Source organism: Grampus griseus, assembly GCF_964374135.1.
Source record: "Grampus griseus genome assembly, chromosome: 1".
NCBI lineage: Eukaryota > Metazoa > Chordata > Mammalia > Artiodactyla > Delphinidae > Grampus > Grampus griseus.
In genome coordinates this window covers 140,187,431-140,212,204 of record NC_139017.1, presented here as the reverse complement: position 1 = coordinate 140,212,204, position 24,774 = coordinate 140,187,431, and the positions used below count along the sequence as shown (strand labels likewise).

Here is a 24,774-nt window from a genome sequence, read left to right as displayed (position 1 = left end):
TTCAGATGGAAATTTCCAACTGTCTGCTGGACATCTCCACCTAGTCTGAACGCCTTAGACATGTACATAGTTGACTATTAAGTATGACCTATTTCATTTGTGTCTTCTCCAGCTAATATGCCTTCATCAGTACCTGGCACAGATCTAGGCACGTAGCAGGTATTTTAAAGATGCCTGCTGAAAGAACCATCATCCCTAACACCCCAGTGCTTTGGCATGGTCAAATTTAGCATTACAGTTGCCAATCCATTTCCTCTTCAGGCTTTTTGCCTCCCAATTGACATCAGCACCATTCAGAGCATTCTGCGAAGTCTCTTTAGGGAATTTGCTTAATTTGCCACCTGCTGTACACTTTAGGTGACTCACCCAACTCCCCTTCAAGACAGGAAGAAATGGGGGAAGAAGTGATGTGGGAGAGGGTCAGGAGGAAAAAGAGAGGCTTGAAACAAGATTATACTTAATATATCCCCAGGTCACAGCAACCAAAAGGAAATGAGAGTCAGGTCTTGTACTAAGAAACTGCTGGTGATAAAAATAGGACCCTTGTCAGGCAATTTGAAATAATGATACCATTTTTATCCTATTAAATTAGCTAAAATTAAACTAAGATAATATTTGATTCTGGCCAAGGTAGAGTACAAGAGGAATTTCACTACTGAAAATCTATCTAAAGGAAATAATCTGAAACCTAGGAAAAGTTCTACACACAAAGATGATCACTGATCACTACAATGTTATCCATAACAGCCCCAAATTGAAAAGTAGTTAAATGTTCAAACAATGGAGAACAACTAAACTTTGAGAGGCCAGAGATTGTGCCTCATTACTTTACCACTGTTTAGAATGCCCAAAATATGGTAAATGCAACAAACATTGTTGATGAAAGAGTTAATGAATAGATATGGTATATCTTCCCTATAAAATACAATGAAGTCATTAAAAACGTATTTATACTATTTACAATAGCCAGGACATGGAAGCAACCTAAGTGTCCATCGATAGATGAATGGATAGAGAAGATGTGGCACATATATACAATGGAATATTACTCAGCCATAAAAAGAAACGAAATTGAGTTATTTGTAGTGAGGTGGATGGACCTAGAGTCTGTCATACAGAGTGAAGTAAGCCAGAAAGAGAAAAGCAAATACTGTATGCTAACACATATATATGGAATCTTAAAAAAAAAAAATGGTCATGAAGAACATACGGGCAAGTCAGGAATAAAGACACAGACCTACTAGAGAATGGACTTGAGGACACGGGGAGGGTGAAGGAAGGGTAAGCTGGGACAAAGTGAAAGAGTGGTAGTGTATATATGAACATATATACACTACCAAATGTAAAATAGATAGCTAGTGGGAAGCAGTCTCATAGCACAGGGAAATCAGCTCGGTGCTTTGTGACCAGCTAGAAAGGTGGGAGAGGGAGGGTGGGAGGGAGGGAGACGCAAGAGGGAAGAGATATGGGGATATATGTATAACTGATTCATTTTGTTATAAAGCAGACACTAACACACCATTGTAAAGCAATTATACTCCAATAAAGATGTTTTTAAAAAACATATTTATAAAGATTTTCTAACAATTTAGCTGTACTTATGTCATAGTTTTACCTTCAAAAAGGTAGGATTTAAAATTGAATATACATATATTGAATATACATATATATTCAACTGAGGTTGAATATAACCTCAACTATGTTAAAAATTCATAGAAAAGAAACTGGAAAAAACCAACCACAATGTCAGTAATATTTTCTTCTTTATGCTTGGATATAATTTCAAAGTATTTTTTAATGAGCATATGTTACCTTTATAATTAAGAAAAACTAAACCCATAATGGTTAATAGCAGTTGCTATTATTATTAATAGTCCAAGGAGAAGGAAATATGGGAAAAATATGGAAGATAAATCATGAGTTGATCATCATTGTAGATGAATGATGGTGTTCAAGTACTAGTTAGTCTCCCTACTTGAGTGTGTGTGTGAAATTTTCCATTATAAACAGCTAAAAAGAAAAGAAAACTAGTAAAGCCTAAAACAGCATGGCATCTGGGCAGAGTACAAGCAGTCCCATTTTCACCTGAGTGTAAATACAATATTATATGGATTTTAAGATGCCCATTTCTTTTCACGTTTTAGCATTTCTGAAATAAGGATATATCTTATTGATAGCATTTTCAATTTCTGAAACACAGTACTTAAAATAGGAAGTGAGGTTGGAGCTATATCATGGAGGTATCGAATGCCAGGCCAGGCACTTGGACATTGTCTGGAAGGGAATAGGGAACCACTGAGGGATTTAGTGGCACCCAACATAGGGCCTATTGCCTAGAGGACATTCAGTAAGTGTGTGCTAAATGGTGAGGCTTTTGAGGATGGGGACACTACTGCTTATGTCAAGGGCCAGGAGACACAGACCTCTATGGGTGAGGTATTTGAGGCCTTGCTCTCCCCTCTTTGTCGTCTCACGAGTCCCATCTCTCTCCAGCTCTGCAGGGCAAAACCATCAGGTTGTCTGATAAAGCCTTTCTGTCTCCAAACCCCCACATTACTTCCACTTTCCTGATAGGAAGAAATAATTCCTAAGAATCTGAGCCAGCACCAGAGCTAAATAAATGTGAATTTATTTATTTTAAATGTGAATCCACAGGCCTGGGTTCCACGGCACCTTCTGACACAACATCCTAAGTCCAAAACCTTGGATGGAAGCCTGGCCCAGAGACCCTCTTATGAACTCATTTCCAAACAGAGACATATAGAGTTGACATATACAGGGTAAGTAAGAGATTAGAATGAACTCCCTAGGACTTCTGGGACTTAACTAGAAAGACAGTCCAGGATCTCCATCCTGCCCTGGGCTGTGTTTTCCCTTTGGTCTCATAGCTGCTTTCTTTTGGGAGTTGGCCCAAGTCACCATAGCAGACAAGTCCCCTGAGGAACATTTGCATACAGGTGCCAGAGTGCTCTAAAAATAGGATAAACACTCAGCTCCACAAAGCAAATGCCTTGAAATTTATTTACAAGGGAGGGGAGACAATCATCTGAAGAGGGAGGGGGAACCTGTCAGAGGCAGCCTGATGATAGTAAGGGGGCCACATGGTGCAGGCCAGGAGTCAGGAGGCCTGGGTATGATTTAATTCGATCATTAACTTGCTTTGTGGGTTTATGAATACCATCCCCCCACACACTCTGGGCCTTGGGTTCTCCATCTTTAAAACAGGGATATTAGACTAAATGATTTTTAGGGCCCCTTCTAGCTCTAAGGAGTCAGAATAAATAGTAATAATAATAACTGCTAACATGAAATGAGTATTTACCAAGTGTCAAGCACTGTGACAAGTATTTTTCATGCATTATTCATCAATCCTCACAATCAGTTCTTTGAGGCAGGTAGGATAAAGAAACTGAGGCACAAAGAAGTTAAGTACTCACCCAAACTAACAAATGTTGGAGCTGGGAGTTTAAACCCTGTGCTATACTGCCTTCCAGGATGCTAGAATGCTACACTTATTCCTGTTTTTTTAATCTAACAGTTTCACCTCCTTTTTTGCCACCCCTCCCATTTTTTCTCCTCAGGTTCTAACCACCCTGGGCTAAGCCCCCAGGTGCCATCAAACACTGTGCTCCTCAAAGTTTCTTTGCTTTTCTCTTGCTGGTCCCTCTGCCTGGATCAGCCTGATCCCCTGCCCTGCTGAACCAGTCACTGCTCAGAATTCAGTTCAAATGCTTCCTCCTCAATGAGTCACATTTCCTCCAATACCCACAGGCAGAAGTGATGACTGATTGCCATTTGTTGAGACTAAGAGTATGCCAGTTACTATGCAAATTCTTACAACTTTCAGAGAGAGATTCCATTATTATACCCATTTTACAGGTGAAGTTACTGAGACACAGAGGTTAAATACTTGCCTTAGGTCATACAGCTGGTTAAAGATCTGAACCAGACAATCTGACCTCACAGCCTTCCTAAGCTCTTTTCTACCCCCTCTCTAATGAAATATGAATTGCCAAGGTGTTTGTCTCCTCCACCAGACTATAAGCTCTTCTAGTTTTGTTTTTTGTTTTATAGTATTGACTGAACTGCTGGGAGATCATTTGGAGCAGCACACTTAGAAAAAAAAATCAGCCTAGAGTCTCACCAAACTGAAAAAAAAAAAAAAGATGAAGTCCCTCATTCTGTCTAATCTTTCTCTGCCATTTAAATCCCTTTGGGAACAAGACCAAAAATATATAACGTATATTATATATATACATATTTTTTTAATTCTATACCTTGGCACTATTTCTGTTTCCATCTCAGGGGGTGGGGGAATCACCTCCTCCAAGAAGCCTCTTAAAATCCTCATTCTCATCATCCCCTTAATTTTAGTGTTCTTTAGCACTCACATGTCATTTAATTAAACACAGCAAGCATTAATGAGTGGGTACTGTGAGGGGCAGTGGTAAGAGTATAGATTTGGGGGTTAGGCACATCTGAGTTCAAATTCCAGCTCTTCTGCTTCCTGGCATGTGACCTTGAACCAGTTATCTAACTTTCTGAGCCCATTCATTAGCTGCAAAATGAATATCCTTTTCTTGGTGTTGTTGGGTAGATAAAATGAAATAAGTGTTGTGATAGTGCTTGGGTATCCGTAAAGTTCTGTATAAACATTAGTCATAATCATTTAATTGACAGTTGGCCCTTGATAATCTGCTGTTCTTCCCCTGGTGCCACATCCAGGACAGGCCTCCTGGAGAGCTGGAGTTGTAGGAAAGTGCGAAGAGGGAGGAACCCAAGAAAGCAGGGCTGATAACTGCCTGAGCAAACTTCCGCTGGAAGGAAATTAAAAGGCTAATTATGCCTCTGCTGATAGCTGGCCTTGGGCTCAATCAGTTGACACAGCAACATGACAGTGCGGGGAGGATAGTATCCAAAGAGTACGTTTTCTCTCCCCACAAAATGGCACCTCATGGGAGCCTGGACACAATGTCCAACCTTAGAATCACCTCTGATTTTCTCTATTCACTCTTCCTCTTCTCTCTTACTTCCCTTTTCTCTTCCTCCCCAAGTCCTAGTGGAGAAAACTGAAAGTTTCAGCCAATTTATGGAACTGTGGGTTCAGCCTGCAGCCCTGTTAGAACATTCCCTGCAGAAGAGACTGGGATATACTGGAATGGCTCCCGAACAGCACTTAATTGTTGCTTGTGGTTAGGTCTCACTTTTTTTGTTTGTTTCTTTGTATTTTTGTTTTCTTTGCGGTACGCGGGCCTCTCACTGTTGTGGCCTCTCCCGTTGAGGAGCAACAGGCTCCGGACGCGCAGGCTCAGCGGCCATGGCTCACAGGCACAGCCGCTCGGCGGCATGTGGGATCTTCCCGGACCGGGGGACGAACCCGTGTCCCCTGCATCGGCAGGCGGACTCTCAACCACTGCGCCACCAGGGAAGCCCAGGTCTCACTTTTTATATGTGGAAATTGTGTGGTCCAGTGGGAAGGTTTGGAGGTGAGTCACAGAAGTTTGGGTTCAAGTCTCACGTAATCCAGCTGTGTGACCTCTAGTAAAGCACAAGCACTTTACCTCTCTGGGCCTCAGCGTCCTCATGTATATAATGAGGACGACAAGATCCTCCTCAGGATCAAATGAGATCAGATGTACCAGATGATCTGACTGGACTGGTATCCAGAGGGCTCTGAGAGGAAAGCAGGTAAGAAAGCAGCATGTCCATTCCACAGAGACTAACCCGAAAGAAACCCCAAGCCTCCCAGCCACTGAGGGGCAGAACGGGCTAGAGGAGGTTCCTGGGGAGGTAAAACTTGATCTGGGGCCAAGAGAAGGGTTGGACATGTCGGGTGCACGGAGAATGCTGGCCTTGACTTTGAGAGGTATAAAGCTCAGCCTGAGAACTCACTTTTATTTTGCAAACTTCTATTGAATGCTTACTCCTTGCCGGGCCTTGTGCTGTGTGATAGAGCTATAGACATGTATCAGACCCGGCCCTTGCCCTCAGGGAGCCTGCAATCTGAGAGGAAGACAGGTAAGTTCCAGACACAGTACAGCTGGTAAGTGCTGGAAGTAAAGGAGGGGCCCTTAACCCAGGCTCGGGGAGAGGTGGGTCAGGAAAGGATTCCCAAAGGAGGTTATACTTGAACTGAGTCTTTAAAGTCAAATGGAAGTTTGCTGGTGAGAAATAGGGAGGAGGGGTAATCTCTAAGGAGAGGGGGAAGGAAGTAGTAAAAAATTGCATCCTAACTCTCACAGCCAAGAAGAGCCTAAGGAGACATGGCAATTAAATGCATTATGGTATCCTGGATGGGATCCTGGAACAGAAAGGGGATATTAGGTAAAAAAACTAAGGAAATCTGAATAAATTATGGATGTCAGTTTATAATAAGTTATTGATATTGGTTAATTAGCACAAATGTACCATACTAATATAAGGGGGTAATAATAGGGGAAACTGGGTAGGGGGTAAATGGGAACTCTCCGCACAATCGTTTGTAAATTTTCTGCAAATCTAAAACTATTCTAAAATATAAAGTTTGGGTTTTTTTAAATGCATCCTGTGTTTGGATTGGCGGTTTGGGGAATGCATGGGTCGAGTGTGGACTGCCTGAAGGGTGAGTGACTGAAGATGGAACTGGGAAGGCAAGAAAGGGCCTGGAATGCCAGGCAAGGAGTTTACTGGGTATGGATGGGCAGCCCTCCCTGGGTTTTAAGCAGTGGAGTGACAGTGATCGGAGAGCATATGGAAGGAGGAAGATTGAGGGTAGGGAGATCTACTGGGGCTGCTGATACAGGCTAAGGGGGAGAGAACAAGAATCCGAGGTAGGAAAGGAGCAGAGTGCCAGGCTCAGTTTGCTCTGGATAAATGTTTATGGAACAGAACTGAGGAGGGGATGCATTCAAGAGAAATTTGGGGGATAGAATTAATGGTTCTGATGAACAACTGGATGAGTAGGACAAGAGCTGAGAAGAATAAAGGAGGAGCCTCCGTTTTAAGCTGGTGGCAGTGGTTGGTGTACTCAAGAGAGGGAGCATAGACACCTCCTTGGACTTGACCTCCCATCATCTCCCCTCTCCTCCACCTCCACCCCGGGCCTGAGCTCAGAGCCTCTGCGTCATTAACACAGAGTTGACAGTCTTCACAGAGGAATGTGAGAAGCACAGGCGTACAGAGAGGGTAAGAGTTTCCAGCTGTCACCTGACAACCCAAGGTGTGGGGCAATGGTGCTGGGCCATGGTGTGGAGGAAAGGGGAATCTGCAGAAGCAAGGAATTATAAATCCTCAGTCGAGTGGCCTCCCCGACTCCTGCCCCTGCCCTTAGCAGCATATCAGGCAGGACCCAAGCAAGCTAGGAGAATCTCTTGCCTTTGAAGGTAACTGGGCATCTTCAGGGGCAGAGCACTGCTGCTCTCTCCATCCCCCACTGAAAATGGGAGTAAAAGGTCCATGGCTCATATCTAATTTCTCTGCTGATGAACTCTACCCTGTAAATGCCATGGCTTCAATCTCAAAAACGGCAGTAACCAAGACCAATCACAACAGTACAGCACAATAGAACATTCATGAATTTATCCTGCTCTACCACTCACTGTGCGACTGTGGGCAAGTTTATTGAGCACCAAATATGTTACAGGCACCATGCTAGGTCCTTTCCTTATATTGTCTCCTTAATCTTTACCGCACTACTAAGAAGTAGCCATTAATATTATTCCTATTTTACAGCTGAGGAAACGGAGATTCAGAGACATCATAACTTGTCACACTGCCGGTGCCATGTTTTCATTTTACTTCTACCACAACTAAGGAAGCCCCCACCCCTCCTCCCACTCTGCCAGAACGTGCAGCAGCTCTTCACAGAGCACTACATTAAGTGTCAAGCCACTTAATGACATACCTGTATATCAGTGATGCCCATTAGAATCACCTGTGAAGCTGTAGGGGTTGGAGAGAGAGGAGGGCTGGTAGAAAGGGAGGGGAGCTAGAAAGTTAACAGGAGACAGTTTGCAACAGATAACCCATCCCTTTCTGAGAGTGTTTCCTTGGAGACGCAACTCCAAGTTTCAGCTGTGACACTGACTGTCAACCACCTGTGAGGTCCCTGGGGCATCACAGGGCAATGGGAAGAATGGGGAAGGCAGTCGACTGTAAATAGAACACAAGTTCTGGCGGCAGACAGCCTTAATTTTGAATTCCCGTTGTGCCATTTACTAATTTTGATAATATCTGGTCAAGTTCCTTAACTTTTGAGTCTTAGTTTTCTCATCAGTTTTGTGCACCATCATTGCAATGACTTAAAAAAGAAAGAAAAAAAAGGCATGTAAAATACCTGTACAATATATAGTTGCTGCCCAATAATTATAACTCTTAACATTTTCACCATCTATTGAGTGCTTTCTGAGCACCCAAGTCCTTATGTATGTAAAGATATAACAAGGAGGGTGGGGTACAGGGCATGGGGCATACATGGGTTTTGAAGTCAAATATACCTAGATTAAAATCTGGACATTACCACTTACTATTTATATGAACTTAAGTAAGTTATCTAACTCCTCTGGACCTCAGTTTACTTATCTGTAAAATAGGGATAATAACAATACCTAGCTCACAAGGTTGTTGTAAGGATGACATGAGTTGCTAAAAGCACTGAGCACAGTGCCGGCCCCTAGCCAGTGCCACTGTCAGCTCACGCGAACGCTGCGGGAGGTATTATTAGCCCCATTTTACTGGTGAGGATATTTTACATAAATGGTGGTTGCTGATTATTGCCACAATAATTACAGATGTGTGAAATGGAGAGGGAGGCATTCTGAGTAAGAATGGCAGCTCTGCCAGCCTCTGGGCCTCTAAAAGCAGGGATTAAGAGGAAGCAAGGCCCGGGACTGCCCTGGCAGTCCAGTGGTTAAGACTCTGCGCTTCCAATGCAGGGGGTGGCGGTTCGATCCCTGGTTGGAGAACTAATCTCACTTGCTCCGTGGTTCAGCCAAAAAATTTTTTTTAAAACTCATAAAAAAAAAAAAAAAAAGAGGAGGATTCCCTGGTGGCGCAGTGGTTGAGAGTCCGCCTGCCAATGCAGGGGACACGGGTTCGTGCCCCGGTCCGGGAGGATCCCACATGCCGCGGAGCGGCTGGGCCCATGAGCCATGGCCGCTGAGCCTGCGCGTCCGGAGCCTGTGCTCCGCAACGGGAGAGGCCACAGCAGTGAGAGGCCTGCGTACCGCAAAAAAAAAAAAAAAAAAAGAGGAAGCAAGGCCCTTATCCCTCCTCTCATGACCCCACACAACCACTGTCTGCCTTGGTGCCATCTGTCTGCATTACAATTTGGCTTGTTGCACCTTTTATCCCTCTATTCATGTGAGTCATGGCAAGAAGCCTGTCTCCCAGGCCATCCCGAATTACTGGACTCTGATTCCCATACAGCTCTGTACATCATCTTTTCCAATCCTATCTTCTCCTCTCCCCACTGAAACCTTTCCCTGGGCCTTCTGAAACCCACGGTCGGTCATCAGGAAAATCTCATTTTCCTCAACCTCTGGTCTGGGTGTTTTCCTCACCTCCCTGCTGTGATTGAAACCTGGTTCTCCTCGAGGACACGGCTTCTCCCAAAGCCTCCAAATTGATGGTTGCTCCTCTCTCACCACCTTTGAATCTCTGGGCCAGAAAGTGGGATACATGTTATTGCTTTTCACCCCTGCCTGCAGATCATTCTCTTTCCCTCGTTCAAAAAACAAAACGGCCTCCAGCTTTGGATCTCACATCATGAGCTTATGCCACCCACTCATCCCTCTGCTGACCAGTGAACAGCTCCTGCTTCACTGTTACTCTCTCCATAATTCTTGGTGATTTCATAGCCACAGAGGTGAGCCTTCCTACATCTTGAACTCTCATTCCCTCAAATTCCTCTCCTCCAGTGATGCTGATCTCTACCCCTACCTCAGCCACTCACCCACAATCATGCCCTGCACCTTGTCAGTACCAATAGGAACTTCAACCTCCCACTCTCAGATCGCTAGCCATTAATATTATTCCTATTTTACAGCTGAGGAAACGGAGATTCATCATTCCTAGATGATCTTTCTAGCTCATTCTTTCTAGATTACCAGCGGCAAGAGTCTTAAACCTCTATCATCTTTTCACTGCCCTTACATCATCACCTCTTCTCTGCCCAGCTTGAATTCTATGGCCAATTATGACAATGGCTTCCCGCACACCCCCCTGACTCTCTTGGCTCTCTATTGCTTTGTCACAGTCATTCAGCAAAACAATACTTTCATTAGAGCCAGCTCGCTGCCTATTCTATGACTGCAACCACAGAGCAAAACACGATTGGAGAAAAACACACAACCATGCTTCAAATTCATAAATTTAAATTTACGATCCCTAATTTCAACTGGAGCCTTAATGCCAATCAGCAAGCAAATTTTATTTCCCTAGTCTATTCACTCTCCCACCTTCCTCCTCTCTCCTTGAATCGCTACGCCCCGCCCCTAACCTCTCTCAGCTGAAGACCTTGCTTCCTATTCCACCAAAAAATTGTATCCAAGAGAACTCCCACCAGCACACGTAGCCCCTAGCTGCCCCTGGGGCCCCTCCTTCTGTGCTCTGCCACGTTAATATGGATGCACAGTCTGTGCTCCTAGCAAGGACTCGCGCTGTGCTTGTGATCCCATCTCCTCTCACCAATTCAGGGATATTGTCCCAGAAATTCTCTTCTCTCTCCTATAGTGTCAGTTTTGTGTTGTTTCTTTGTTGGTTGCTTGGTTTGTTGATCTCTATTGTATTGTTCCGCCAACACACAAACACGCAGCTACTTCTCCCATCTTAAAAAAACAAAAACCAGGGCTTCCCTGGTGACGCAGTGGTTGAGAGTCCGCCTGCCAGTGCAGGGGACACGGGTTCGTGCCCCGGTCCGGGAGGATCCCACGTGCCGCGGAGCGGCTGGGCCCGTGAGCCGTGGCCGCTGGGCCTGCGCGTCTGGAGCCTGTGCTCCGCGGCGGGAGGGGCCACAACAGTGAGAGGCCCACTTACCGCACACACACACACACACAAAACCAAAAACCTCTTCTGACTCACATCCCCCTTCACCTTCAGCTACCACTCAGTGGTCTCTTTTTCCAAAGAGCAAAAATCCTTGAAAGGACTATGTACACTTGGTTATCTCCAGTTTCTCTTCTCCCACTCTTAGCAGGCTTTCATCCCCACTACTCCACCAAAACAGGTCACAACAAGGTTACCAATGAACTCCCTGCTGCTAGATCCAGTGGTCAAGTCTCAGTCCTCATATAGACTAAGCAGCAGCATTGGACACAGTTATCTCTTCTCCCTCTGGAAAACTCTCTGTTTGGCTGCAAAGGCCCCACACGTTTCCTTTTCAGTTGCTCTTTTTCAGTCTCCTTTGCGATTCTTCCTCATCTTCACAGCATCTTCATATTGGAATGTCTCTGGTCTCCGTCCTTAGAATGTTTCTATCTTCACTCCTTCCCTTGTTGATCTTGTTGGCTTCTTTTAAATACCAACTCTATGCTAATGACTTGCTAATTTATATCTCCATCCAGGGCCTCTGCCCTGACCTGTAGATCCATTTATCCAACAGCCTATTCTGTATCTCTACTTGGTTATCTAATAGGCATCTAAAACTTAGCATAACCAAAACTCAGTCCCCAATTGTCTCCCCAAATCCTGCTTTCCCTGAAGTCTTCCATATGTCAGTCAGAGGCATTGTCAGCCTTCTGGTTGCTTAGCCCAAACATTTGGGGTCATCCTTGACTCCTCCCCTTCCTTCTCTCCCACATCTAATTCATCTGCAAATCCTGTTAACAATATTTTCAGTGTATACACACTCTCACTACCACCACAGACCACCTTCACCACCACCACTGCTACTCCCCTACTTCAAGCCACCATCATCCCCAGCCTGGATTATTACAAATCCTAACTGATCCTGCCGGCTTCTGCCCTTTGTCAGTTTAGAATTTATTCTTGAAACAGACATAAGTCTGCCTCAGAGCAATCCTGTTAAATATTAAAATGTAAGACACTAAAATGTTCTGGAATTAGTAATGATGGTTGCACAATTTTGTGAATACTAAAACTCACTGAACTGTATACTTTAAAAGGGTGAATTTTATGATATATGAATTATATCTCAATTTTTTAAATGTTATTAAGTACAACATGGATTGGATCCCAAAACAGTAAAAGAACATTAGTTGAAAAACTAGTTAAATTCAGATAAAGTCTATAGCTTAGTTAATAAAACTGTACCAATTTTAATTTCTTACTTTTGACAAATGCACCATGGTTATATAAAGATGTTAATCTTAGGGAAATTGGGTGAAGGATATATGGGAACTCTCTGTACTATCACTGAAAATTTTCTATAAATCTAAAATTATCAAAAAATAAAGTTTATTTTAAAAAATATAAGTCAGATCATGTAATTCCACTGCTCATGAGATCCCTCCCATCTCATCCTGAGTAAAACCCAAGCCTTTAAAGATTTTTTTGAGGAAACTCCATACTGTTTTCCATAGTGGCTGCACCATTTTACATTCCCACCAACAGTATACAAGGGCTCCAATTTCTCCAGGCTTTGTCAACACTTATTATCTTTTTAATTTTATAATAGCCACCCTAACAGGTATGAGGAAATATCTCCTGGTTTTGATTTGCATTTCCTTAATGATTAGTGATGCTGAGCATTTTTCATATACTTATTGACCCTTTTGTATGTTTCTTTGGAGAAATGTCTATTCAAGTCCTTTGATAGACCTACCATACGATCCAGCAATTCTACTTCTGGGCATGTACCCATAAGAATTGAAATAAGAACCTCAAAGAGATATATGCAATCCCATGTTCACTGCAGCATTATTCACAATAGCTGAGATATAGAAACAACCCAAATGTCCATTGATAGATGAATGGATAAAGAAAATGTGTGGTATAAACATAAAATGGAATATTATTCAGCCTTAAAAAAGGAAATGCTGCCATTTGTAACAACATGGATGAACCTGGAAGACATTAACCTAAGTGAAATAAACCAATCACAGAAGGACAAATACTGCATGATTCTATTTATATGAGATATCTAAAATAGTCAAATAAAAGCAGAAAATAGAACAGTGTTTCCAGGGACTGAGGGGAGGGGAAATGAGTCGATCAATTGGTATAAAGTTTCAGTTACACAAGATGCAAGTTTGGACTTCCCTGGTGGTGCAGTGGTTAAGAATTTGCCTGCCAGTGCAGGTCTGGGAAGATCCCACATGCCACGGAGCAACTAAGCTCACGGGTCACAACTACTGAGCCTGCACTCTAGAGCCCATGAGCCACAACTACTGAAGCCCACGCACATAGAGCCCATGCTCCGCAACAAGAGAAGCCACTGCAATGAGAAGCCTGCACACCACAACTAGAGAAAGGCTGCGTGCAGCAATGAAGACCCAACGCAGCCAAAAATAAAATAAATTTTTTTAAAAAAAGATGCAATTCTAGAGATCTGCTGTACAACATAATGCCTATAGTTTAAAAAAACTGTACCGTGCACTTAAAAATTTGTTAAGAGGGTAAACCTCACGTTAACAATTCTTACTGCTAAAAAAAAAGAGGGGGTGAGGGGACACAAGGAAACTTCCGGAGTTGATAAATAAGTCTATTATCTTGATTGTGGTGATGGTTTCACAGGTATATGCATGTGTCCAAACCCATCAAATTATATACATTAAATATGTATCGTTTTTTGTATATCAATTATACTTTTTGGGCTACAAAAACCGAAAGTCTTTACAAAGGCCTCCAAGGCCCTACACAGTCTGGCCCTCCCACTAACTCCAGCCTCATCTCTGACCACTCTCCTGCTCCAGCCCCACTGGGCTCCTACTATCCCTGGAATGTCCCAGGCATACCCCTGCCTCAGGGCTTCTGCACTTGCTGTTCCTTCTGCCTGGAATCCTCTTCCTCCAAATATCCCACACCTCCTTCAGGATTTTATTGAAAAGTGTCCTGCTCAGTGAAGTTCACCATGACCACCTTGATTAAATTTATAAACAGCCCTCCTATCCTATCCTATCCTATCCCCCTTATCCTGCTATATTTTCCTCCAGAGTGCTTATCATCACAGAACATACTGTGTATTTACTTTTTTATTGCCAGTCTCCCCCTTAAATCTAGGGGAATGTGGGATAGGGGATTCCATTTGTTACTTTCACTGCTGTGTCTGTAGCACCTCGAACAATGCTTGGTGCACACAATGTAAATATTGCTGAATGAATGAGTAAATAAGTGAACAAACGCATAGAAGTTTGTTGTGGCTGGAATGGCTACTGCACACGGGATGTGGAGCAGAGGCAGGAGCTGTGGCTGGGAGATAAGGGAGAAGTCCAGTCATCTCACAGAAAGACCATCGTACAAAGCACATGGCAACTCACCCTATCCCTTAAAGTCTGCCCCCATCTCAGCCTATGTTGACCCCTCCCTTGGTTGGAATGTCTCTATTACACCCTCCTCTCTTGCCTTACCCTGCAATGCCCGCCACCTTCCTCCCAGAGGCCTTTCTTACCCACTCTACCCAATACTGAACTCTTTCTTCTTGGCATTCTACTGCATTCACTCAGCACCACACATCTGAGCTCTTTATGGTTTTCTGAATCGTTTTCTATCCCCAGCTAAGCAGCATGTGCCATCAGGGCAGGGCTCTGCCAAAGGGGTCAGCCATCAACCACTGCAGACTCAGCTTAAGACTCTGAGAACGAATTCGGGTGGATGTTCCTCAGCCCCTAAAAAGGATGCAGAGTCTAGCTCAGATTACATTCAGACTTCCAGTTGCCACAAATCAACCCTTGAGAGTAAGAGTTATTAAGAATAAAGGCTACCAATTAAGGATCATTTACTATGTACCAGCCACTAGGCTAAGGATTATCTTGTATTATTCTCTCAACAGCACCATGTGGTTGTTACTAAAATTATCTTTATTTTAGAAAGAAGAAAGTGAAGTACGGGGAAGAAATGGGACTTGAACAAGGTGACAGTGGCAGAAGTGGGTTTGGAGCACAGGGTTGGTTCTCTCCAAAGGCTGCGCTCCTGACAATGTGCTGCATTGCTTCTTGAACATACAAATAATTACAGGGATGTCAGCACACTGCCGCTGAGTCAAAAACTGAGATCAGCCTGGACCACAGAGCTGGATGAATGAGACCGAGAGCCTCTGAGGATGTTCTTACATGCTAGAGCCAACTTTCATTACCATAAAGCCACCTCCTCCATGGAGCCCTTCCTGATGCTCTCAAGCTTAGAGGGAGCATTCCCTCTCTGAACTCCTCAAAACTTTCTGTACCTCTCTCAAGGCATCATTCATATCTGTAGCATCGTCGCTATTTGTGTACATGCTATATCTCTCTTACTACGTGAGCACCCCCTTAGAGGTAGGGATGTTGTCTCACCAATCCCTGCAGAGCCTACCACAGTCAGGCACAAAATGGGTCCTTGAAAGCAACTGTGATTTTGCGCCTGTCTTTTCTTTTGCTTGTAAAGATCTTCCCCAACATTAACCTGAAATACTCTTACTCATTTGCCAACACCCAGTTCAAAGGCCCCCTCTTTTGCGAAGCGGAAAATAACTTTTCTAGGTAGAGGTAGCAGCTCCTTTCCCTGTGTTCCCACAGCACTTTCTTCATCCCTTTATATCACTTATGTTGTATTGTAGCTGTTTATTTGCCCTATGATGACAGTGCCTGGCACCTAATAGGCATGTGACACATGTTTATTGAATGAATGAATGTGCAAATTTCTTTTTCCCCCACACCAGTTTGGGTGGAGGGAAGGCAGTGGTGGCCCCAAAGTGTGGAGGCCCCTTGAATAGCCAATCGGGATTACTGGTTAATTCATTTGCAAATTACAAAGGCGGACTATGCCTGCAATTCTGACTTGACCTCCCATAGTCTTTGTTGTGATTTTAAAAATCCGATTAAACCTCCCCAGCAGCTGGTTCCTACCAGCTTCGGGAAGATGAAAGTGTCAACATGTCTCTGCAGCCACACCAGGAAACTTGCTGCCTAGAAAAGTCAATTCTGAATATTGTAAGAGCTAAGTACAGGATGTTGTACTCAGCAAGTATTTCCATATGCCTGGAGCCACAGGGACCTGTTGCAGCCCTCATGTTCCTGTTCAGCCTCTGGCCTTTTCTGTGCTGCCCATCAGTCTCTCTGGGTCCCCATTATGTTCTGGTGGCCAGATTTCAACTTCCTGAAGGTGGCATAAGGAGTTTTGGAATGAGCCCTTAGTAAGTCCTATCTCTCTCTGGACCTCAGCCTCCTCATGTCTAAAATGAGACTGAGATGTGATAAGCTCTAAGCTCACAGGCTTGTTGGCACCTAAGAAGATGACAGGCATTCTCAGCAGGTAGTCTTAGCCTAAGACACAGACAGTACCTGTTTCAGGGAGTTAGCAGAGGGGGCTATCATTAGAGAAGAGGGAACCTGAGTTAGAGCCTTGAAAAATGGGGAGAATTTATATTAGATCATTTCCATGTTATTAATGGATGCTGTGGTAGTCAGAATAATGGTCCTCCAAAGATATCCATGTCTTAATCCCCAGAACCTATGAATATGTTACCTTGCATGGCAAAAGGGACTTTGCAAATGTGATTAAATTAAGGTTTTGAGATGGGAAGATTATCCTGGATCACTCAAAGGAGCCCAAGGTAATCATGTGCATCCTTATCAGAGAAAGGCAGGAAGGTCAGAGAGAGAGAGAAGTTGACAGAATTTATACCGCTGGCTTTGAAGATGGAGGAAGGGGCCCTGAGCAAAGGCATGCAGGCAGCCTCTAGCAGCTGGAAAAGGCAAGTTAATAGATTCTCCCCTTGCCCCCAGAAGGAACACAAATCTGCCAACACCTTGATTTTTAACCCAGTGACATCTGTTTTGAACTTCTGACCTCCAGATCTATAAGATAATAAATCCATGCTGTTTTAAGCCACTAAATTTATGTAATGTGTCAGAGAGGCAATAGGAAACAAATGCAGATGCCCATTAAACAGTTGACCAATCATGTATAATAATCCATTATTATATATTCTTAAATATACAAGGGAAAAGTCAATCTCTCTTGATGTCCCAGTTTGCTTAACAGAACAAGAGAATTATGTTACTCATTTTACTTCACTTTTGGAGCTCAGAGGTAAATTCATTCTTACCAGTTCCTGGAGAGCAGAGAATGTGTCATATTCATATTAACTTCTCTAGCCCCATTGTCTGGCATAGTAAATATTTGTTAAATGACTGCTCAAGAGCCACAATCCTCCTTAGTCTGGGTTTCTGGTATGGTCTTTCCCCACATTCCTAAGCTCCATTACATTTTATTACACTCTTATATTGTTGGTCCTAAGATATAGGTCTTTGACATTCCCAGATTTGATATTCACATTTTAATATTTATAAGTGATTCCAAAGCCATGTGGCAACCTAAATGTCATCGAGGCAGCTATGTGGGTGGTTGGCTAGTGAGTGAAAGAAACTAGCTGACTACCAACAGCCTATCTCACCCTAGTCTTATTGTTCTCAGCTCCTGGTTACGTAGGGAGTCACTCTCAACACTATGGAATTTAGGATATCCACGAAACCCCCTAAGACTCCTCCTATTTTTCCCAGATTTCATCATTCTGCCCAACCTCTCTTTAGAGCGAATGCTTACTTCTATTTCTTTAATTATAAAAAGAGCTGTTGGAGGAGGGACCCTCCTTTCCCCCTCCATGAAGAAGACTGTCCATGGAGATTGAGGCTTCTACTGTAGACCTACCCTTAAGCCTTAAGCATTAGTAAGTCTGGGCCACATGGACTTTGACCCTGGGTGCATGTTGTAGGAGCTAGTGGCAGCTAGCCACTCATGTCGGCCTGTGATTGGGTCTGTATGTCTATCTGACTTCAGAGTGAAGTATTAGCCAGCTCCAATTCCCTGAAGACTTGGGCCATGTGCTTCATCCTAGTTTTATCACTAAGAAGGCTGTCACATTACTCCCCATCTCTCTGACTCTTGTATCTATCTCTCAATTGGTTCCAGACTTAAGGGGCGAAGACAAGGAGTATCATTTCTTGATCTCCCTAGAACTTTAATAAAAACTACTATTTGTTTAGTGTTTACTTCATGCCAAAGACTACGCTGGTGCTTTATACACATTATGTTTTCAAAATCATCACCAAAGGGAATTCCCTGGCAGTCCAATGGTTAGGACTCCGCGCTTTCACTGCCACGGACCTGGGTTCAATCCCTGGTCAGACACGGAGATCCCGCAAGCCTCACGGTGTGGCCAAAAAAAAAAAAAAAAAAAATCATCACCAACACAACAAAACAAGTAGGATAATGGAGGTAGATGCAAGCACCGTAGTGACTGAGGGTTTCAGAAGAGGGAGTTGCAGAGAAAGAAAGAGGATGGAGAATAGCAATACCAGGACAAGCCCAGGAGTGAGGACAGTGGCCTTTAAATCCTTCACAAAACACAGAGTTCTCAAACTCGCGATAGAAAAATGTTAGACCAGCCAGTCCATTCCCCAGTCTCTATACAAGTAACCCTGGACACATAAGACACTCCTATCTTTAAAGTCTTCTTGACAAGAAGGTCACCAAAAAAAGCCTCACTGGTGGGAGCGAGAAGGAGGACATTCTGTCCTTCCACAGTGGAGGCCCCTGCCACCACGTCCCCTGACAGAGACCAGGCTTGGAGTGAGCTGGTGTGGTGAAGGTCATCAGCCTTTTAAATTGTGAATAGAATTGAGCCTGACCCCAGCTGCATGCGGGGTATGAGACCTGAGTCACAGTTCAGCGATTCCTGAGCTCTGTGACTCAGTGCTTGAGTTTGAAACAAGTCTATTTTTTTTCCTTCACGGCCCTTACCACAGATGAAATTAGGTATTTTTCACCCATGTACTTAGTATCTATCTTTCCTGCTACAGCATTAACTCCAGGAGAGCAGGAAGGGTGTTTCCCCACTGCTAGCACAATGCCTGGCACAGAGGGAGTACCAGATGAATGTCTATTGAATGAATAAAAGAAGGAAGTTTACTGTTTGGCTCTGCACAAGTAACTTGACATCTCTGGGCTCAACACCCATTCTTTAAGGAGACAACTAACTCCCTGGGTCAGAGGGAAGGTGGGAAGACACAAAGAATGACTTAAAGCACGTACAGGAAGAATTCACATGGTTGACAATATCCACAGTCCTTCTGATCTACTCAAAACTTCATAGTTGTCCTTGGGCTTTCCTTTCCATATCCTCCCTTGAACTTCACAACATCCCATGAGGCAAGAAGAACAAGGATTATTTTCTCCATTTGATAGTTGGGGAAACAGGTCCAAATAGGTCCATGGAGGGGAGGGGTCATTCCAGATCACACAATGACTGAACTTCAGGGAGAGCCAGGACTGGAATGCAGGACTCCACAGAGGTGGGTCAGCTCAGTCACCCCACAGACCCCCGGATCCTTTCCTTGGCCAGCACCAGACCCAATATCCCCTCCCCCGGATCCTTCCCTTGGCCAGCACCAGACCCAATATCCCCTGTAATGGGCCCCACATGGAGGTAGTGGAAGGCCCTCTCCCACTCTTCTCTTCCCAGGAGTTGCTTGGCAACAAGCACCCAAGCAGTAAGTGGCCTCTAGTCAAGTGTGTTGCTGTGGCGTTACCAATTCTCCCTCCCTCCACACCTGTGCATGCTCTCACTCTCTATTAATGAGATTTGTTCCCTACCCTCACCTCCCCACTAAGATTCTCTTCTCTATTCCACAATAATTAACCTCTCTGGACACAGAGGAGACTCTCAGGGACCTATATGGCAAGGGACCCCAGAGAACAAGGCACTACCAATACCATCATGATCCCCCAGAGATGACAGAAACTCCTTTTGTGAATGGTCCTGCTCAGTGATGCTCACAATCTCCTCTTCTTCCCTCTCCAGCTTCCACCCTGACAATGACTTTTTTGAAATCCCCTGGGAGAGATCAAATGAGCTTGAAAAGTTTATATGAACACTTCATACAGTGCTAGTGAATCCCTGGATGCTGTTCCAGCACTTCTGGAATCACAGGTGGGAAACCTTGTGAGGGAACCCAGTTACCATTTGCATGAAGATCAGGAGGAGAGAAAGGACAGAACTTAACATTTATTGTATTCCTACTATGTGCCAGGCACAATACTATGTTATCATGTAGCCCCTCCCTCAACAAACCTGTGAGACCTTTACAGTTGAGAATATTATCTATTCATAGAAGTAAAGTGACTTACCAAAGCTCACACAACTTTAAAAACTCACAGAACTCTCAGAGAAGTAAATATGTATAAATAGATGTGTATAAGAAGATACATGTTCCTCCCTCTCCCTATACAATTAATTAATCATCAAATCCTGTAAATTTTAATCTTAATTCTCTCTCCTCATTTCCATCACTTATGTCATTTTATCACTTTCTCAGTGTTATGTACCAAATGTTTGTATCCTCCCAAAATTCATGTGTTGATGCCCTACCCCCCAGTGTGGTTATATTTGGAAATGGGGACTTGAAGGAAGTAATTGAGGTTAATTGAGGTCATAAGGGTGGGGCCCTGATCTGATAGGATTAGTGCTCTTGGAAGAAGAGGCTCCAGAGAGCTCGCTCACTCCTCTCCAGTGTGAGCACCGAGGAAAGGAAGTGTGAGCACACAGCAAGAAGCCAGCCATACGCAACCCAATGGGAGAGCTCTCACCAGACATCAACACCGGCTGGCACCTTGATCTTGGACTTCCAGTCTCCAAAACTGTGAGAAAATTAATGTCTGTTGTTTAAGCCAACTAGTCTGTGCTATTTTATTATGGTAGCCTGAGCAGACTAATACATTTAGTAACTTACCCAAACCACTAGTTTCTTTGCCTCATATCCATCTACCCTCCCAAACTGAAGCCAGAAATCTTTCTAAAATGAAAATCTGACTTGTTAAAACCCTTCTATGCTCCCCAATGCCCGTGGTAGTAGTCTCCAAATTCATACCCCTGTAAGAAAAATGTAGGCACAGCACTCACAGTATTTGCATATTTACTTAGATTACATATACATATATATTATACCTACTTCTGTACACAAACGATATTAAAATACATTAAAATAACAAATAATATTTAAATGTTTACATTTTAATGCATATATGAACAGTACAGAAAATTTTTATTTTTTGCTACAGAAAAGCATGCATGCACACACACACAGACACACACACACACACACGCACACAAAACCCGTTGCTAACTTTTTTTTGTTTTTTTTTTTTGCGCTACGCAGGCCTCTCACTGTTGTAGCCTCTCCCGTTGCGGAGCACAGGCTCTGGACGTGCAGGCTCAGCGGCCATGGCTCACGGGCCCAGCCGCTCCGCGGCATTTGGGATCTTCCCGGACCGGGGCACAAACCCGTGTCCCCTGCATCGGCAGGTGGACTCTCAACCACTGCGCCACCAGGGAAGCCCACTAACTTTTTTTAGCAAAAGCAGTGTGATTGACTATGTCAGATCTAATTAGATTGTCATTGATTTTACCTCAAAACATGGCTGACAATGAACTTGTGCTAGGTGTCAGGGAGATATCAGTCTAGCCATTTTCTGTGCTCACTTAGGCTTACTATAATTAATATAGTCTTCAATCAGAGGTTTCTTGGTAGAACTCTTTTAAATCCACATATCCATCATGGAGGTTCATTTAGTTAAAATGAGGTAGTACAATCAATAAATGCACTTAACTAAGCACAGGAAAACTGCAAAAGTTCACAATGGGCTGAAAATGTATAAAAGAGTGAGGGAGCCACTACTGCCAACCCCTTAAAAGGAAGATTATCTCCTCCCACCTGAAGATTTTTTGAGTGTAGGATCTGTGAGCACCAAATGTGGAGATCAAATGAAGATATCCATGTCAATCCATATGGTAAATATTAGTAAACATTTATTTTATATACAAAGACAAGAATAAACTCTAGTAAGTTTCTTCAGTGCCCTCAGGAATAATCAGACATGTATGTACCCTCTGGCCCATTTCAAAAACCTTCTATTTGTTGTCCAAGGTCTCCCTGACTCCCAAGCCACCACCTGACAGCCTCTCCAGCAAATTTCTCTCTCAGCATCCCCTCCCTGCTCTTTCACAGCCTTGCTCCATTTTCATTGTATTGTTTACCATGCCCCAAATATCCTTTGCTTTCAGCCCCCTCTGTGCACTGGCTGCAGGGAGGATGTCAGACTACATAAATGGAAGGACTGGGCACAGAACAGGTACTTGATAAATGCTTATTGATTCTCACCATGAGGTAGCTAAACTAGATTAGTGGTTCTTTAATTTTAGCCAACCTTAAAACCACCTGGAAGGGCTTCCCGGGTGGCGCAGTGGTTGAGAGTCCGCCTGCCGATGCAGGGGACACGGGTTCGTGCCCCGGTCCGGGAAGATCCCACATGCCACGGAGAGGCTAGTCCCGTGAGCCATGGCCGCTGAGCCTGCGCATCCGGAGCCTGTGCTCCGCAACAGGAGAGGCTGCAACAGTGAGAGGCCCGCGTACTGCCCCCCAAAAAAAAAAAAAAAAAACACCTGGAAGACTTGTTATAACACAGATTGTTGGGCTGTACCCCAGAGTTTCTGATTCTTTGGGTCTGAGGAGAGACCTGAGATTATGCATCTCTAACAAATTCCCAGTGATGCTGACGTTGCTGATCTGGAGACCACACTTCTAGAACCAATGAACTAAATGGAATGCGTAGCTTCTTGCATTTCTAATGGTTTGATTCCTCAATGCTTTTAATAGAGACTAAATAAACAAAATGAACTTTTATCTCTCTATAAAGTAATACTTAACATGATCACAAATGAAAATATGAGCTCTATAAGACCTCATTGCACAGTGTAGAGAAAAGAGCACATACTTTAGAATCAGAAGATTTGAGTTGGAATCCCATTTTGTAGCTGTGCGGTCAACCTAAGGCAAATTAATTACTCTCTGAATATCTGTCCCATGGGGTTGATTGTGAGATAGTGTTAACACATGGAAATAATTTGTAAAAAGAAAAGTACTGTATACAGACTATACTAATAACATATATGTACAATGTATTAATGTTGAGTGGACTGATAATAAATCTATTTTGAATACTTTAAATCACAAATTTCTAATCCCAGTGCTAATTAAGTATAGAAAAATATATGATGTACGTGTTGCTATATCATCTCAAATACATATAAATTTTATTAGTACCACTGGTAAATGTCAATAATAGTAGCTGTGTTGGCCAATTTCCAAGATAGTCTCCAATGATCCCCACCTCCCAGGATTCATACCCTTGTGTAGGTTCCTCCTACATTGAATCAGTGACCAATAGAATACTCTAATAAGAGACACTGCCACTTCCTGTTTGGTTTCTTGGATCTCTCCCCCTAGGAGATGCCATGAAGACACTCTGTGGAGTGAAGCAGATCTGTGGAAAGATCCACGTGGAAAGGAATGAAGGCCTCCTGCTAAAGCCAGTGCCAGACATGTGAGTAAGCCACCTTGGAAGCTAATCCTCCAGGCCCACTCAAGCCTTCAGATGACTGTAACCTAAGCCAACATCTGGCAGCAACCTCATAAGAGACCACAAGCCAGAAACCAAGCCACTCCCAAATATTTGATCCACAGCAACTGTGAGTTAATGAATTATTATTGTTGTTTTAAGCCATCAAGGTTTGAAGTGATTACAGAGTGATAGATTATGGATACAGTAGCTAACATTTATTGTGCACTTATTATGTTCCGGGAACTATGCTAAGCACCCAGCAACCCTATGACATAGGTGCTATTATAATCCCCAAAGAGGAAAGTGTGGCCCAGAGAGGTTAAGTAATTTAGTCAAGGTTCCATGACTAGTTACTGGCAGAACTGAAATCTGAATCCAGGTCTATAACTCCAAAGCCCAGATTCTTGGTTACTCATCCATATAAGCCAGGATAAAACCTTTTGGACAGTTAAGCAGCAGAAACACCTGAGTTCCCAGAGGAGAGCAAAACTGTATAAAACCAACAAGGGATAGGCCAGGGGCCAGATACACAATAGCACTGGTGCCTAATGTCATAAAACTCAGAAGTTCTAAACTGGCCTCACCGCCCAGCCTTTGTACCAGCAAACGAGTCAGCTCTTGGGACACTTCTACCCAAGATGCCCAGGACTCACCCAAATCTGCAGCTTCACTCGCTTCTCGTGGCAGTAGACTGTCTTCACCTTAAAGTCAATACCCACGGTGCTGACGAAGGCTGGGGTGAAGGTGTCGTCAGCATAGCGGAAGAGGAAGGATGTTTTGCCAACACTGCTGTTGCCGATGATGAGCAGTTTGAACATGTAGTCAAAATTCTGGTCAGAAGCATCTTTGACTCCGGCTTTACCATCAGTCACTGAAGCCATCTGCAGGAGAGACCTGTGGTCACTCAGGAACACACCTCCAGTGTCACCCTGGATCACCTAACTCTTAATGGTCACACCGCCCTGCATACACTCACTCCACGCCCCAGCATCACTGAGGAAATACACACTACGCAGAGTCATCCCCTCAATGCACCTGCCCCAAATGTTGTCTCAGGATTGGGGTGGAGCCCAGCGCCTCCCATTTATTCCTTCAGCAAATATTTACTGAACACATTGTTCTGGGTCAAGCCCTGTGCTGGGCACAAGGAATACAAGTATGAATCAGCCATGGTGTCTGACCTCTGAGTGACCACAGATTAGAGTAAAAAACTCATAAACACAGAGTAACAAAGCAGTGGATAAG

The 24,774-nt window shown here is 43.7% G+C and overlaps 1 protein-coding gene across 1 annotated transcript in view; it reads right to left on the bottom strand.

Moving 5' to 3' along the window:
- The window catches only part of RAB3B (RAB3B, member RAS oncogene family), a gene marked incomplete at its 3' end in the record, with an annotated part of 50,952 nt that extends 26,474 nt beyond the window's left edge, over nt 1-24,478 (bottom strand). The window contains exon 1 of the mRNA XM_082666710.1: nt 24,183-24,478. Within this exon, the coding sequence (XP_082522836.1) occupies nt 24,183-24,410 (228 nt within the window). The 5' untranslated portion in view covers nt 24,411-24,478. The remainder of the gene's footprint in view (nt 1-24,182) is intronic.
- Nucleotides 24,479-24,774: the final 296 nt, after the last annotated feature.